The sequence below is a fragment of the Lepisosteus oculatus genome, chromosome 8 (genome assembly GCF_040954835.1).
Source record: "Lepisosteus oculatus isolate fLepOcu1 chromosome 8, fLepOcu1.hap2, whole genome shotgun sequence".
In the NCBI taxonomy this organism is placed as follows: Eukaryota; Metazoa; Chordata; class Actinopteri; order Semionotiformes; family Lepisosteidae; genus Lepisosteus; species Lepisosteus oculatus.
Window position 1 is genome coordinate 8,527,450 of NC_090703.1, and position 17,293 is coordinate 8,544,742.

At 40.5% G+C, this 17,293-nt stretch overlaps 2 protein-coding genes and 1 long non-coding RNA gene across 4 annotated transcripts; 1 reads left to right on the plus strand and 2 right to left on the minus strand.

Moving 5' to 3' along the window:
* Positions 1-1,660: 1,660 nt before the first annotated feature.
* On the minus strand, positions 1,661-4,578 carry fosab (v-fos FBJ murine osteosarcoma viral oncogene homolog Ab). Its single transcript, XM_006632198.3, has 4 exons — positions 4,256-4,578; positions 3,423-3,665; positions 3,032-3,139; positions 1,661-2,919 (listed from the first exon to the last, which is right to left on the minus strand). Exons 1-4 carry the CDS (start codon positions 4,391-4,393, stop codon positions 2,257-2,259), a joined length of 1,152 nt encoding a protein of 383 aa, XP_006632261.2. The 5' UTR covers positions 4,394-4,578; the 3' UTR covers positions 1,661-2,256.
* A 4,794-nt stretch (positions 4,579-9,372) lies between these two features.
* Positions 9,373-12,482, plus strand: LOC102691085 (protein c-Fos). Of its 2 annotated transcripts, none has more exons than XM_006632199.3 (4): positions 9,373-9,667; positions 10,394-10,621; positions 10,978-11,085; positions 11,198-12,482. In XM_006632199.3, the coding sequence occupies exons 1-4, from the start codon at positions 9,521-9,523 to the stop codon at positions 11,864-11,866; spliced, it is 1,152 nt and encodes a 383-aa protein (XP_006632262.2). In that variant the 5' UTR covers positions 9,373-9,520; the 3' UTR covers positions 11,867-12,482. The 2 variants fall into 2 exon arrangements, with proteins under 2 accessions (XP_006632262.2, XP_015205571.1); XM_015350085.2 differs by having other exon boundaries at positions 10,520-10,621.
* Positions 10,699-14,650, minus strand: LOC138241020 (uncharacterized). The gene is made up of 2 exons (XR_011190213.1): positions 14,359-14,650; positions 10,699-13,906 (listed from the first exon to the last, which is right to left on the minus strand). It is a non-coding gene; the product is annotated as an uncharacterized lncRNA (long non-coding RNA).
* Between the last annotated feature and the right edge of the window lie 2,643 nt (positions 14,651-17,293).

Here is a 17,293-nt window from a genome sequence, read left to right on the forward strand (position 1 = left end):
CGGTTGACACAACAGCATGGAAAGATCCACGAGTCGTCAATAGTGAGGATGAGATGTCATACCCAGCGTTCTGTATGCAAATATTTGCACAAGGCCCGCTTGTTCCATTGCATTGAGTCGCATTCAGAAGAGCTGTTACAGATCATTCGGCTCGTACTGTACATATATTTTCGGTTTCCATAATGATGGCGTGCCGATGGAATGCTCTTTTGAAATAACATATTTCTTTCCTTGTATAAACGTGCTATTGAAATTGCACATATATGTATTTTAAAATGTATAGCTTGTTTGCCATCCCTTTTATTTTCTTCTTGCTACTAAACATCCACCAAGAAGCTGCGCCCCGTTGCTGAAAATAGTATTCATCCTATCCCAATTCTGTAAAATCATAGAATATACAATCTGTTTGAACTTCTTTGATATGTGCTAGCTGGGGGGCATTTAAGGACAGAGGAACCCCTCATCATAACTTGAGCAGTATCAGCAAAACCTTTTGTTTTTTTAAATCGGTTTATTTCTTGTGTTGGGAAACATTTAAAACCTACTGCACTGTCAATGAAAATGCACTCACTTTTCATGACGATGACAGATTTGCTGGGGATATTTTGTCAGGACTTCACGAAATGTTTAATAGTTCTTTGGTCATACCAACAAATACGGAGACTTACACATGGAAATAATTCATGCAACTTACTGAAAGGTTCATTTTAAAATAATGTAGTAAGAAGAATAACAATTCGCGCTTGCTATAAAAGATAGGTGATAACATCTCCGTTTCTCCACCCTTGCTATCGCGCCCGCGTGTTTCGCGCGAGACGTTGACCATCTTCTCACAGTTATATCCTGTAGCAACTGATGAAAACACTTTTCTAGTCACCATGGAAACGGCGCAACTGGTTGGCCAGACGCAACTGAGAGCCGTCCTTCCGTACTCTTGCGTCTCGAGTTTCCAGAATTTTCCAACACGGTAGAAGTTAACTGGTTTTCTCTATATTTGGGCACGGAAGTGAGACGTCATGGCGTTCGCATATCAGGGGTTGAGAAAAAATGGTAACACGCATTGACGTTTGTGCTCTGACGTTTTAGGACAGCCATAGAAACGGAACAGTAAACAGCAGTAGCTGTAGGGTATTCTGGAGAATGTAATGGATGAATGATTAGGCTTTCTTGTCTATAAGGGTGTTGATAAGGTGAAGATTAGAGAAATGACCTTTATTTGTAAATCTATAATAGTTATTCAATTGCGGTCTTGAGATTTTTTTGTGTTTGAAAAGGATATCGATGGTACGACTCCTAGAGCAAAGTATGGCATTTGAGTCAGAGAGGCACAACAAACTTCTTTTATCCCCAAAACGTTTGTTTAGCGTGAAGAGATTGTCGTGTAAGGATGGGACGCATTTGGATTTTGCAACTTTTCAAAAAAAGCATCGACTCACGTGTGATGCACCTTCTACAAACAAACGCGTTTTTTTTTGTCTACTCGATTTTTAAGCTTCGTTTTGGAGAGAAACAAAAAAAAACGAGACCGCCATCGTAAAATAACCAGGAAAAATATAAAAGCTATAGTCATTATCCCTCTCTCATTTTAGAATCCAAACCGTTTCATAACGTGCAAGTGTTACACTATGACCAGACATTAAAAACCCAGCGAAGACCAAAATAAAACACCGTTATAATCTTTATTGTCTGTTACAAGAACCAAACAAGCTTGGATTGTTCATTTAGTTTGACGAACATTGTATAACTTCTAAAGTAGAAAAATAAAACTAAAATATAAATATCAGAAAAAAGTTAGTTTTCATAAATAAACAATAAAAACGTTTTCACAGAAAACTTTCAAACTCAGATTTTGACCACCCAGACCATGGTTTGTTTTGACAAAGCACAGCATTTATAAGTATCACAGACACAGAATAGTGTACAGTACATACTCCATAAACAAAACAAAAAGGTTACCAGTATTTATTGGGTTATCACTATTGCCATTAACACTTCAAAGTCAGCTGCACTAACACAACTTCAAATATCTAGCACCAAGAAGATTTAAAGTCTAAATTTGTAATACTACAAACAATTGACAGAATTGGTAGAATCTGTAATTCTTTTTTTTTTTTTTGCTACATACTTGGAAGAGGCAAGTATGGGTTTTTTTTTTTTACGCTTAAAGGATAAAAATAAAAGCCTTTTAGGTTTGTCCATGCCATAGCCCTAAGATGATTTAACCTGCATTAGACAAGAAAGTGCTCTGGAAGTCCATTACAAGGCGAGCAGCGTTGGAGAGCTGAGTGAGTCGGAGGACTGGTCATTGCTGCTGCTTCCTCTTCTGTGGGCTACTCCGCAGTTAGGCAGGGGCTCGGCCTCCGGGTAGGTGAAGACAAAGGAAGACGTGTACGTCGTGCAAGATGGGGTGCACGTCACCACTGGGGTGCACAGGGACTCCAGGTCGGCAGCGGCCGATGTGTACAGGGGTTCCCAATCAGGTGCATAGAAGGAGCTGGACAAGTCCATGTCAGGAACCGATCGGGCTGTTTCTGCCGGGTTCTTCTTGAACGAAGCGAACAGATCGAACGAGTCGTCTTTCAACTCCAAGGAGCTGTCCAGATCGGACACCTGCACTGTTGGAGCACAGGCGTCTGGAGCAGAAGTGGAAGAAAACAGGGATGCTTTGGAAGAGGCGGGCATAGGCTCGCTGAGGTTGGAAGCCCCTGCAAAAGGACTCTGGATCTGGGAAGCCGGATCTTCGTGGATGCTGAGAGAAGGGGAGACTGCAGTCTCGGGGAAGCTCGTGTCCAGATCGGCAGGGATCTTGCAAGCGGGCTTGTGAGCAGCCAGGATGAACTCCAGCTTCTCCTTTTCCTTCATGAGGTTCGCGATTTCAGTCTGCAGAGCCGACTTCTGGTCCTCCAGACCATCAGTTTCCTGCCAAGAAAGAAATATCGTTAGGTTGAGAATTTCTGCACAGCTAATCACATATCAACATTGCAATTTCTCCCTCCCCAGTTTAATTGGGAAAGATCTGAAATATACTTACTGCTTGCAGAGTATCAGTGAGTTCTCTCCTTCTGTTTCGGCACTTGGCTGCAGCCATTTTATTCCTTTCTCTGCGAACCCTTCTCTTTTCTTCTTCTTCAGGGGAAAGCTACAGATGGCAAAAAAAAAAAACAACACTTTTTAGAGCACTTTTTCCCCAACCTCACTGCTCCAGTCAATTCCATTAGAGGGGAAGGGACTTGACTGCAGGTCTCTGCAGCCGTGCTATATATAGAATAGCTATTGCAGACTCTACACGACCTGAATTTTAAACAGGAGTCTCAGCAGGAGACAGCGATGCTGCATAATGCAAACCTCCATTCACCAGCTTTTAGAAATACTGGTGGGGATGCCCTCTCGAATTGCATTAGACGGTTTCCATCTCTAATCACCTGTTCGTTTTTGCCTCTTCTCCCACTGCTGTGGCCTCTGGTTCCAGCTGTCTTGAACATCCCACTCTGAGCGTAGGTGGGCCTCGAACCCTGGGCGCTGTAAGGGTGCGCTCTGCTATGGGAGGGGGCCACAGAGGAAGTCAGGGTGGTTGGCTGTACCATCCACTGGAGATCCGGGCTTGTAGAAATGGCCGTGACAGTCGGGATGAAAGAGGCACTTGAGACAGTCAGGTCATTGAAATCCTGTTGACAGAACAAGAAAAAATGCACCAATAAGCATACAAATCATTTAAATCTTTAAGCTTGATTGTATCGTGCTGTGAAGGCGTTTGATCTCTTCTAGCCAAAAGCTGTAATTAAGAATGAACATTTCAAAGGCACTTGTGTACGATGCAAGGAGCGAGTTATTTAAAACTCAATATGATGTCAGTCGTGACGCAGGAGTTTGCTCTGGAGTCTCCTGAATGAAACACGTTCTCTACAAACCGCTGTGCACAGTGCTCCAGCAGACTGGCTCTCTCAGACAGGCGGTACAAAACTATCGCCGTATCGGAGTCAGAAACGGCCACACATGCTCAATGCAATATTTCAAGGCACGCGTGTAATTCCAGCATTATGGAAAAAAATCGATTGGAGAAGATAGATTTAAGTGTTATTGTACGATGTAGTGGAAAATAAAACCATAAGCACATTTATTGTAGCTTGCATTGTTGTCGCTACCGAGAACTGTCACTCTAGTGAAAGTTCAAAAGTTGTAAATACACTTAACATCTAAAGCTTTTCAGAAAAACAAAATAGCACATGATCGCGTTAACTCTGCATCTGCTTCTTACCTGAGTTTTGTTTGCAGGGGAGCCCATACTGGAGTAAGAGTCCGCCGGAGAGTGAAAATAGGCGAGATTATCCGCTGGCGAAGCGGTACTGCAGCGCGAAGAGGAGTCGCACTCCGTCCCGAAACTTGTGTACATCATCGTGGTCGGAATCTAAAAGCAAGCCCGCTTTCAAGATTGCCGAGAAAACAGGAATGTTTGAAGAAATGTAAATGTTAAGGCTGTTCTTTCTTTAGAATGTTTCCGTGTTGGCTGTCGTCTCACGCCCCCTTAGTTTTCTGGTGCTCTCCGACGCGTTGCGACTCCCAGCTCGAAGTGTATGACAGCGGTAACAGCCAGCAGCTCTTTTATAGTTCGCTCGCGAAAAAAAAAAAACAGGGGATCCCCATACGTAATTATCCTTATATGGAATGCATCCTGTCAGGGGGCGGGTCAGTTATGGGAATCATACCCTGCCTCAGAGACTGGGCTGCAGACTGATATGATTGGCTGAAACGGGGAAGGCGTAATAACTGCAAAATTAAATCGAAGGGGGGAAGATAGAGCAACTGCCCCTGAGAATATGCTCCAAAGCTGATCGCTATTAACAAAAGATATTTTTAAATACGTATACACAAGAGGCCTCGGTATATGAAAACAGGGGCACAGTTCAGAAATTACATAAGTACAGAATAAAACCCTACTCGTTATTTGAGGTATGTTAAAACTGATATGCAGCTGATTCTTCAAGACAAAATTTAACATTGTTCTGCACCGTTTCTAACCGAAATAGACGTTTTTAAAACTAAAAGGTATCATACACGTTGAAAAGACCCGCCACAGTTATTTCGTGTTCAAATATTTAGATTATATCAATATACAGTACAGTATACATTTTTGAATTAGATGTTTATTTGAAGGAACTGATTTTTTTTGTAAAGCGTGTGAAAGGTCTTCAGTAACCTAATTGTTAATATTATCCGTATGTTTTTTTTTTCACGTAAGAGTCATAAAGGAAATGAATATCTTTCCATATGATCTTAAAAGCTCGTGTTTTATAAAAATGTTGACCACGGTAATTTGGTACTTTGGATAACAGTAAAACTGGAATTGCTTGGCTATGATTCAGTAAAAAGAACCCCGCTTTTATCACGTTCAGCTCAGAAACTACACTTCCTTCTGCAGGCTGTGCATTCTGACTCGTCTCTTCACCGCGTTGTCTAGGAGTGAAGTCTCTGGGAAACAGGCCTGGAAGCCAATTCTTTCACCCGGCGGGTTTGTATATTTGCGAACCCATGTTTCATCATAGCATAGCACTCTGTTACAGCAGCTGACAAGAGTAAACCAGTTGAGTCTTCATGCAAAAGAGAAGCAGGTGTGCAGTCCTAAGGCTGTCCCTGTACCTAGGCAAGTGGGTGTGTCCGTCAGCTAAAAGCAAACCTGTTGCAAACCAGTCTAAACTTGCCGATGTCAGTCTTCCCCCCTTTGGTTATGTCTTTCTTTTGTTTTCGTGAGGTGTTTACGCAGAAATATTCTATCACTGCTTATGACGGAATCACAGTATAGGACATTTGACCTACATTAGCTGGAAGGCATGAGTTTCTTTCAACAGCTTGACATTAGACACGGTTTTTGTATTTAGTATATAAAACCTGAAATTAGGAGCACTGTTTACATATGGAATGTGACAGTAGGTATCTCAGACTCAATTCATGGATGACCTGCTGTCTTCTAGGTTTTCTTCCAATCTAACTTAAATAATTGGCGATTGTTTTCTTAGCCCCTCATACACAGTGTTTCTAAAGCGCTTTTACTGTTGATTACTCAAAACATTCCCTTCGTTAAGGCAATATTGCCTATAAAACACGTTTGTTTAGAGGTATCACAAATATGCAGTTTAAAAAGGCAAGAAGTGGACCAGTTATGTAACCCAGAGCTCGAATGGATGAGCAGCAGAAGACAATAGACCGGAACTGTCAAATCTTTCGTACACGTCGACCCTCGATGTCTGGGCCTCAGACTCCTGCGTTGCATTATAATCAACGACAGAAAGCGAGATAGTGTTGAGGTGTTTTTCTTATTCACTGTTTACGGGGTTTTGAATGAATTGAAGAGTGGAATTCCTTCAAAACCGGGGAGAAATTTTAAACGTCCGTCTTCCATTCCACGACCAACTATTCGCATTTTTGTTTTAGCGTAAGCATCCTTTTCTTTTTTGTTTATTGTTTTATTTGGCCGTTATTTCAAGTCAAACAAGCGGCAGTGTTTTCTTTTATTTGTTGCCTGGGTTAAATCTGTCTTCTCAGCGGTTCCCAGGGGTGGTGTTTCATACTTGGATAGCGCTGCGCTTGGTATTGCCTCGTCTGTGTTTAGCCCAAACGCTGCGGGTTGCCACGGTAACGCCCCACCCCCTTCGCATCAATGACGTTTCAGTAACCAGGCTCTGCGACGGAACGTAAACAGCGTGAAGAGGCGCAAGAGCCGAAAGCATGAAGTACAGAACTAATATTTTTTTCCCCTTTTTCATTTTTTCCCCCCCCTAAAAACACGATAGTAAATAAACTCTACAGAATCGGGAGCCTTTGTCCGCCTTTGGAGATTGCTGTAGCACAGCGTTTTACATACTTTTACGGCTTAATAAACTCAAGTGTTGCTCTGAACTTCCATATGGCACAGTTTCATTTCAGCTCGGGGTTCCTAATATGTAAGCAAAAAAAAAAGCCACTTCATGAGGATGGTTATCTGTTTTTCATTAGAATATTATTAATCATTCATGTTTCACAAACGTGCATAACCTGCAAAGAATAGAGAATCAGGAGGAAAAGCCCACAAAGAGCAGACGATGTTCCGAGGTGCTCATTCCTAAACTTCATTTTAGTTTTGTCAATATAGGAAAATGTAGATAAATGAGAGCTGAGAAATAAAAAAATGATGCATGCACAATATTTTGGAATGATGGTTATTGTAAATGTCATTATGTCCCGCTATGATTCCTTACATCGAATAGGAAAAAATACATTAACATTTCCTTTCAGAATAACAATAAGAAGCTGCTTATTCTGAGTTACGTCCCACATGGAAATGTACAGTCTTTCGCAGCAGGACAACTGTTACCATGCTATTATTATGAAGCAAAAGGAGGTCATTATAAAAACTGGATAATTATGCGCGTTACATACATCAAAGAATACGTACGTATATCTAAACAAGTATTTAAACACACGCATCTTATTGGCCCGTGTACTTCATATGTCCCGTTCCCCAGGGTGCGTTTCCGGGATCCGCACAACATACGATCGTTTATCGCAACCTGTCGTCTATAATCTTTATGGGACATAACAATCTATATCAATAAACGGGACACGTGTGCAGAGACGGGAGGCATTCCTCTCCAGCGCGAGCCGTCCCGTGCTGGAATTCCGTTCCCTGACCCGGAACGTCATTGCCGAGAAGTCCTCGAGCAAACATGATTATTTTCGCCTGTTCTGTAAACAAGAGGCAGATCCACCAAGAAAGCAGCAAACACACTGAAAATAACTTTCCTCTAACCCACGGCCGTCCCCTCCCACCCGTGATCAAGATAATGTGACACTAAAAATAACGTTGTCTGATGAGATTGTTTAAGAAATGTAAAGACATTTTTTTTAATTCGTATAATCCTTATGTAAAAGATCGATAACATTTTTTAAAAAAAGAAAATGTTGGTTGTCTATCTTAGAGCTCATTAAATATTTTGAAACTCTTGTGCCACTGTGTTTGACATCTTAGAAACCGGAGGGACGAACGATTAATACGTGCACTGTAGCATGAAACGACTACAAAAAAAGGCTTTCTCCGGCATTGTCTGGGGGCTCTTTGATATGACAGTGAAATCAATGGACTCATGTGATGATGGTTTCATACACAGGTCATACTGAATTAAATAACAGGGGTTGCAGTTTGCAGTCGAATGACCTTTGTACTACAAAAAGATCAAACACGTTCCTCTGACCGCTAGCTAATGCAATTCCCGGCAACTCCAAGCCATGTGAACAGGATGTGCCATATATGGTGCGGAGTGTCTGCCTTCTGATTGGCTGGGTGGTCAGCGCTATGTAAATTGCTGTGGCTCCATTCTTTGCACCCTGCTAGAGTTAATTGTGCCGGACGATTATCTCACGCATGAACTAAGATAATGGGACGGGAGGCATAAAGACAGTTGTTCCCAAAATCTGACTTCAAATGACCGTAATGAGGGGGTGTTTAAAAAAAAAAACACCATTCCCGCGGGGCGCCTCCGTAATGTATTTATAGAACATCCCATATTCGTTACCCAACATGCAATATTGGGGGAAAAATCATCGGAATTGTACTAATATCACCCAAATGTGTTAATGTAATAAAATGTAATGAATGCAAAAATAATCATTTATGTAAGTGCTCAGAAGCGCTTAAGAATAAAGGCTATAACATAAACTCAGACCATTTTAAATGACTACTGCAGGATCATGAAGACATTGAAATGTCAAGTGGCTAGACTACGTTTTTCTCCTCTGTAACACCTGAGATATACCCACGCAGGGGTAAAGAGAGATAGATAAATGACATTTTTTTCTTTTTTCCCCCCACCGTTTTGATATTTCTCTTATTCGGGCGGTCAGTCATGACGTGCTTTGTAACTCAATGTCATTGATAAACGCCGAGTTTAACAGTTGCACAAGGTTCGATGATTTGTATGCGACAATTTCGCATGCGCGTGTTTTTATTTAAAAAATTAACGTTCAACAGAAGAGATGCGAGAGATGGTTTATAACGTTTGTGTTATTGCCGTGCGTGGGTGTCATATCTGTAAATACAGTATTCTTAAGACTGACATGGCTCACGTGACAATCCCCAACACTATTCTTTTTCAAGAGGGGGAATCCCGCAATTATAAATTACAGATAGTTTTGCCATTTAAGATGAAATGAAAACATACGTACTAGAATGTTTTGATCGATTGCACACTTTCCCTATGTATACATGTCCATCAGATAAGGGTTTGCTTTATCGGAGCTACCACACCCCCGGACTGTGAATGGTACAGTCTTACCGCACAGATTTCATTCATAAAATTCTGGCACAGTATAAAAGGAGGAGCTAGCAAACTAATCCAGCAGTTACGGGGTTTGTAAACCGGCAGAAGGAATAGGAAGAATTATACGTGGACGGACTCTTCGCCGAATAGCAAAATCCACCTGAAGGAATTCTGGCTTACAGTTATTTTTTTTTTTTTGAAACGCCAGACGCTTGTTGCAATTGTGTACTGACATGTTTCCCAACTTTTCTGCCACCGACTACGATTCTTCCTCTCGCTGCAGTACGGCTTCTCCCGGCGGGGAGACCCCAGCTTACTTCCAGCCGTCTCCCGCCGGCTCCTTCTCGAGCGCTTCGGCGTCTCCGATGAACAACCGACAGGTAAATACCAGCACTTCTTAAAATGACCTGCATAGCGTAAACATGTTCTGTACTGTACATGCAGCTGCCCAATTCGCACCTTGAGCAATGCAACACTGAGTTTTCAATGCTTCTTGCTTCCGTGGGGATTCATATGTATACCTTTTTATGCATATTTAAAGGACAAGACATGACATCGGTACGTAACATTTGAAGAATGGTATGCTTGCAGAAAAAAAACCCATTAAATATTCCCTTTATTGTTGAAATAGTTTATTTCACACACTGTATCAAGGGGTCGCGGTAATAAGAAAATAAGTATTTGAGAAAGGCACACACAAAACCAAAGTTTCAGTCTGCAGCTATGAATAATAAAAAAGAACAAGAGAATAGCTATTTTTACTCTTGTGATCTCGACAGGGAGAGTGTGCGTGTTTGTACAGCAGTTCATTGATGAAAAATCATTCAGGAGACTCCTCGGCTATCTTGCGTCATTACAGACGTCAGCAGCATTTATATTCCCCAATATTGAGAGGGAAAGAGGGCTAAATGCGGATTTAGTATTTATAAAATGCTATTCACAGAATGTAAAAGTAATTTTGCATTAACATTAATGCCATAACGTCCAACATTTCAACGGTGATGGAAGATCAGACACGCACAACTATTCCACTTTGGTCTTAGTATTTTAAAGTTAAAATGCCCATAGAGGGCTTCCTTGTAAAATGCAACCTTATTTATTTGCAGGAGTTTTGCACAGAAATGGATGCGTCTGCCTTTCCTTTTGTCCCTACTGTAACTGCAATTTCAACGACCCCAGATCTCCAGTGGATGGTTCAACCAGCCGTGATTACATCCATTTCTCCTTCTCAGGCTAGGACTCACCCCTACAAAGCACGGAATTCTGTCCAGACTACTCCCAGATCCACTGGGAACAGAGGACAAACCAATGGCAGAAAAGGAAAATCTGAGCAGGTGATTGTCCTTTTTTATAGTTAAACATTATAAATCATTTATTGTTTTCTAAAAAAAATCTGGATGTGCATATCTTATTTTAACAAAAAAAAAAGCCTGTTTGGTTTCCCATTAGTGCAGCATCTCAGTACATGCGCTAAACAGCCTGGTATTGGCTGTATGCCTTGCTGAGGTACCCAATTTAAATTCAGGTCATGAAGAGTCTGCAACAATGCTCTATTTTTAGAAGCACTGCAGCGAAAGACCGATTTGCTGCTCTCCTAAGAGAATGAATTGATAAGGGAAGGAAAGGATTAATAAGTGAATTTATAAAAGTTTTTGTTTTTAATTCATCATTTTGTATTTCCGTCAAACAGCTTTCCCCAGAAGAGGAAGAGAAAAAAAGGATCAGGAGGGAGAGGAATAAAATGGCTGCAGCAAAGTGCCGTAACAGGAGGAGAGAACTCACGGACACCCTGCAAGCTGTAAGTACGGATTTATCACCTTCTAAAAGAAACTGGCATTTAAGATTCCTAAGATGTGCATGTGTAAAAGAGACCAAGCATGTTCACATTTTAATGTTTTATGTTTCCGTAGGAAACAGACAAACTGGAAGATGACAAGGCAGCTCTCCAAACCGAAATTGCCAATCTTCTGAAAGAGAAGGAAAAGCTGGAGCTCATCCTTGCTGCACATAAACCAGTTTGCAAAATCTCAGAAGATCTAGACACTATCTTCCACGAGCCTATGGGCTCCCCTCAACTCGTCACAAATATGGAGACTTCCAAAGTCCAGGAAGAAAATGCGGGAGAAGCTTCCACACTGCAGGACCTGGAGATTCCCAGCCTTCCTAATGCAGTCATTTCAGGGAATTCGAACATCTTGCTGTGTTCCAGTGCTGAAGTAAATGTTTGCGATTTGGAGCCTTCTTTAGATCTAAAAGAAGAGCCCCTTGAAGATCTCCTTCCCGCCATGGAGAAAAACTCCACAGAGACTGCCAGATCTGTTCCAGACATAGACTTGACCAACTCCTTTGGAATAACAGACTGGGAAACCCTTTATAAATCAGTTTCAAATGACCTCGAGCCCCTCAGCACTCCTATAGTGACTTCCACCCCAACGTGTGCCAGTTACTTATCTGCTTTTGCATTTACCTACCCAGAGTTTGATTCTTTTGCTGACAGTGGAGAAAATCACAAAGGTGGAATAGGCAAGACTGATTCTGCATTAGATATTCTCAATTCTCCGACCCTTTTAGCCTTGTAATGCATAGAGATTACTAATTGGACAACATAATGACCACTTTCTACTGGATCTGATATTGGCAATGATCTAGATCCAGTGGTTACATCCATAAAATGTTTACTGTGATCAAACCAGTATTACTTCTTCCAGAAACACTATGTAGCTTAAAGCATGGGTAGTCATGTTAATGACTGAGATTTTAATTATGGTCTGGTATTAATAGCATGCTGAGCAGTACCATTTATTTTAATGAATTGAAAATAGCATTATCTGTTTCCCTGGTGCTAGATTAAACAATGTATTGTGGAGCTATTGACAGTTTGAGTGCCGTTTTGTGTTTTAATAGCAATAGTATGTTACTGTCTAAAAATAACGTAGTTTAGATATATACGTGACGTACTGTACTGGCATACCTCAATCTCCATTGTTCTGCCTGTGATTGACATTGTTTTAAAGTGGTTTACTGTATTTAATTAGTTTTCCATGAAAACATCTACTGTGCTATTATTTATCAAGATGTATTTTATGATATAGTTTATTTTTCTACCTTCAGAGTTTTGACTTGTTTGTCAAGTATAAAATCATAAGCATTGATTGCTTATTGAAACAATATGTTCATTAAATATATTTGAATTGATGCCTTGTGCCTTGTGTTTTTTTAACACTCACTTACTTCAAAGAAAATCACTACTGTTGCCCTTTCATTGCCTTATACTTTCAACATAATTGTTCCTTTTCAAAACTATTCTTAAATGTCATAAAAACCAAGTACAACATGTATTGTACACCCATATCCAGGAGTATATCCACTAAATCCACTAGCAAACATTTCAATATCATATTCACTGTGACTCCATTCTGAATGTATTGGATTGAAAGATAATGTTCCATTTGTAACTATAAAGCATGCCCAGTTTCAAACCCTGCCTTTCAAAAAAATAATAAAGTTGAATACAGCTGCCACTCTCTAAGTGCAGGTGTACGGAATGTTAACAATGTGTCTGTTGTGCTAACATGACAGACATGCCCAGACATAGCTTTACTTAATAGCATAGCTGTCATAACATTGCATCATTTATTTCTTTTACATGTTATCTATAGTGGCAAAGGTCAGTTGTTGAGGTTTTATATTAGTGCATAATATAGGTATTTCTGTCTTATTTCCGTCTTGGGTATTTAGTTTTTAAAGAACATACTGGCTTCTCACTGAAACAGTTGCACTTGCTTTAACTGTCGTACTCATGCATGACTGCAGTAAACACAGCAAACAGTTTACAAATCTGTGGATTAGATTTTTAAAAAGATCTTCTATGGACTTGACCACTAATCCTAAACTCTGACATTATACATAAGACTCTCAAACAAGACAATTAACATTCGAACAAACAGAATACCACTACTTTTACACTTCACATTTATACTCAGGGCGATTGTACTCTTGAGTGTTACAAAAGTAATGCAGCACAATCTCAAGAAGGGAAATTATCATAATATAAAATGTCTTGCATTTTTCAGAAAAAAATCAATTGAATCCCGCTTTTATCTTTTCATATAGCAAGCGGTTCATTGTACACCTTCGTAATATGTACATACATTAGATACATGAACTTTCCCAGAACATACACGTTCTCAGTGAAGCGCACAGACATTTAATATTTTCGTGAAGTATTTGTGGCTTTTGTTTAGTTTTTGTTTTCCACAACAAAACCTACCCTTTTATCTCTAGATGTCGCGCAGCTTTGCTTGTTTAGTTTCCAAGCACGTAGCGTGCAGAGCATGACGTCACGGCGTATTTGCTGTCTTGGTGCGGCATGGCACGTAATTACGTCTTACTTCCGTGCCCATATTTGGAAAGTTCTTGGCTTCTTGTCGTGGGCTGCGCTGCGCGCTTCTGTTCCTGGATTGTTCTGGAATCCTGGGAAGGCCGATCCTCCGGGAAACTGAGCTCTTGAATAGCTGTTTTGTCTCCATGGAGACTCTCTGGATTGGAGTTCTCGTTTGCTGGCATGTAGGGATGGGATGTTTTCCCGGAAACAGTATAGGAAAGCTGGGATCGTTGTTCTTGTTTTACGGGAAGCAAATGATTTAAAAAGACTCTTAAAATGGAATCACAATATTTACCGGTCTCCAGCCGAGTTAAAAGTATCACAAATGTTTTAGTGAATAAAATAAATAAGCACAAAGTTTGCCTATAGAATGGAGTACAAGTAACTTTGAGTTTGCAGACCACGGCATCTTGCTAGTAGCTAATTTTAGAACTGTAATGTTTAAATAGCTGAATATCCTCAGTAAATGTTAGTTTTAATTATTTCTTAAATTCCCTTGTGATTCATGTTTCTCTAGTGAGTAAAAGAATAACTGCATAGATACAGCGGAGGACATTGTATATACACACTGACTTTTAATTTCTTAGTGAACAAAGAAACATGTTTGCGTTTTGTACGCTGTGGAGCCATGTATTAATGTGTGGTTATCACATTTTATAAACATAGCTAAACGTTTTCCCGGCTCACCTCTGAACTGGGAAGCCTTCGGTGTGGAGTTCGTTGTCTTGGTTCTTATGTGCGGGCAAAACACAAAGCTGGAACAAGTCTCCCTGGATAATGTAAACCCCATGTAGACTAGCACAAAGGGCTATAAACGTATAGTCCTGGCGAAGTGCGAGATACTGTAAGTGTACAGAACGGTACTCCAGTTTTCCGTTTCCCATATCATTCCAAACAGGAACGATATGTGCTGAGACAACTAGCGCTACCCAAGAGATCATAGAAGCTGAAAACATTCAAGTGGACTTGGATGTGCATAGTTGTGTATGTTACCGCCAGCAAAGGCATGTTCAAAAAATGAGACATCATAATGACAGATCATAACTGTACGCGATACAGTGGTCAGCAGGGCTCGTACCTTTAGTGATGTCTCATTTAATTGCCTCTGGCTTTAGGTTCTCAGATTTCTGTCAAAATTCTCATATTTCTTCAAACTAAGGGTAAATAATCAAGCTGAGGTAAAAATATAGAAGGTTCTGTTCCTGTGAAATATAAAACAGTAGGACCATCACAATTTATATTTTTAGAGTTAGCTAAAGGTTTCTAGGACTCCTGAATGTTGCATGGGTATGAACTGATTAATAAAACATACTTTTCATGAAAAGAAATATTAATACAAACATCATGAAAAATGCACTTAAATGAAAATATGGCACAATTATTAAGCAAGAATGATATTTCTAATTTAAATTGAGGTTTGGAGGTTTGAGTTAATATTAAGGCCTAAACCTTAACAGAAATATGCATATTGTTATTTTAAAAATGTCCTCGCATAGAATATGCATAATTTTCTTAGAATGACTGAAAATGATACTAAATCTCAGCATTGGGGTTTTTGAAATTGTAGTCATCAATATTGAAGTAGGCTTTTGCTGGGGAGCACCTTTTGGAAAGTTTTCAACTCAAAGCTTGAACAAAAAAGCATTTTACAGCATTAACAATACACATAGTTAAATGTACCGAAAGAAAAAAAAAACTTCCAGAAGATTTGATTCTGCAGAGTGCTCAAGCTGGGTTCAGTGCAGGAGAGCAGGGCAGTGGTGGAGCTTTGTGGGCACTTCAGAATAGCAGATGTGGGCAGTAAGTGAACTTCGAATCGAAAATATGTGTTCCAACCCATTTTTATGGGACATATACTATCACTGCAGCTGTCAGAATTTACTGTTGAGTTGTAGATATCTATAAATACCCATTGCACTGAAAGAGCGGACTTCTGCTCAACTATTAATACACACTTTCAATTTATTATCTCATTACACATGCATTTGTAACCTCACCAATTTCCACTTAGGGTGGAAAATTCTGAATCGTATTCATCATACTCTTTATCATTAAGTTATTTGTTTCTTTTTGCAGGAAAATTTGATGTGCATTGTTTTTTTTTTTCCTGGATACTCTCCTTTTCCAGCATATGATCTCCTGGTCTCAGTGTCAAGCAGTGTCAATCCTACTTACAGTTTCCAAGGGATGATTGGAAGTCTTCTTAGAGATCCTAGATCCACTCGTTAGAACTTGAAACACACCACTGAACCCGAATAAAACTCGGCAGGCTGTACATTGCAGCTTCAGCATGGATCTTAAAAAATACAAAGGCTGTGGCAGTGGATGCTTCTCCACAATGGATGATGGTTAAGCACAGCTAATCTACATCATCTTGACTGTTTCTGATAAATTTGTACTGGTTTTCATTTGTCTTTGCCTGAGAGTGTGTACCACTACCTAGACACATGTTAAAGATGATCTCGTCGCTGCAAAGTGTTCTTCTACCATGCCTGCATCCCCGATGGGGCGGAATTGGCGCTCCTCGTCTCCGCCAGTTTCGAAAATCTCCTTCTAAATGGGGGAATGTGGATAAGGTGGCTGCTGATAATTTAGTGCTGTGGTGCCGTCTGTTTGTTTTGAGGTTTCCCTGAGAGTGACCCGCTGAGCGGGCCGGATGACAGCCAGCTCTGCTGGTGGAATGCGGGGAGGCAGCCAAGGGACGGAGGTGTCAGATCCCAGAGAGGCTCCCCCTCCCCAGGCTCAGGAACGTTTGCATAGATTACATCATTCCTCAGGTCACCTGCAGGAAAAGAACAAATTAAACAGAAGCCCCATGAACAACTAACATCTCCAGACACTACGTCAGGTCCTATCTTATGCCAGGAAGATTTACACTGTTCAGAACTTTACATACAGTATGTGCATGTACAGTAGAAGTGAGAATGTGCCTGTAGTATGCGTGTGTCAGGTAAGACTAATTGCTTGGTTAATTAATTTCAAATTTACGCACATCACAAGTTTTCCAGAGTTTCTCATTTATTCCTCATGCGGTGTATTAAACAGATGGCCAGGCTATGTCATAAGATCTGAGTGATGATTGATGACTTCTTAATCAGAGAGGAAAAACACGAAGACAAGCTCCTGTGAGCGCCTTACCTTCCAGCCACTGTTTCCTGTCTGTAGCATGCGGTCTCTGTCATTTTAAAACGCCTTCATACTCTTGATGAGTGCAGTCCTGGGCCTCTCTGGGGTTATTAAGACACAGGACTTCTCTTGTCAATGTTGGTGCTGAACTTTCTGGTTTTGCACTGGAAGGTGCTTTGTGGAGTTTTTCATTTCTGTTTAACGACTAAATGAAAAAGAAAGAAAAGAAGAATATTCTCACAAAATGTGATTACAGAAACAGGTGGTATCAAAGGCTTGTGAGGTTTTAATTATCATTAAGCAACTACTATATGTCTGCAAAATCAATTTTTCAATGAATGCAGACAACTTTTCAGTTTTTCCATTAGTGGCAGATTCTTACCTATTCACCCACCTTCAGCAAGGCTAAGGTATAAATGGACACATGAACAGCGTCACACAATGACACTCTTTTTCTAGAGCCTGAGCTCTGCACTGTGCACTGAGCTAGATCTGT

Coding starts and splice junctions, on each gene's coding strand:
- LOC102691085 (XM_006632199.3), top strand. CDS start 9,521: ATGTTTCCCAACTTTTCTGCCACCGACTACGATTCTTCCTCTCGCTGC. Junction 10,622..10,977: donor GAAAAGGAAAATCTGAGCAG/GTGATTGTCCTT, acceptor TCCGTCAAACAG/CTTTCCCCAGAAGAGGAAGA. Junction 11,086..11,197: donor TCACGGACACCCTGCAAGCT/GTAAGTACGGAT, acceptor ATGTTTCCGTAG/GAAACAGACAAACTGGAAGA.
- fosab (XM_006632198.3), bottom strand. CDS start 4,393: ATGATGTACACAAGTTTCGGGACGGAGTGCGACTCCTCTTCGCGCTGC. Junction 3,140..3,422: donor GAAGAGGCAAAAACGAACAG/GTGATTAGAGAT, acceptor TGCCATCTGTAG/CTTTCCCCTGAAGAAGAAGA. Junction 2,920..3,031: donor TCACTGATACTCTGCAAGCA/GTAAGTATATTT, acceptor CTTTCTTGGCAG/GAAACTGATGGTCTGGAGGA.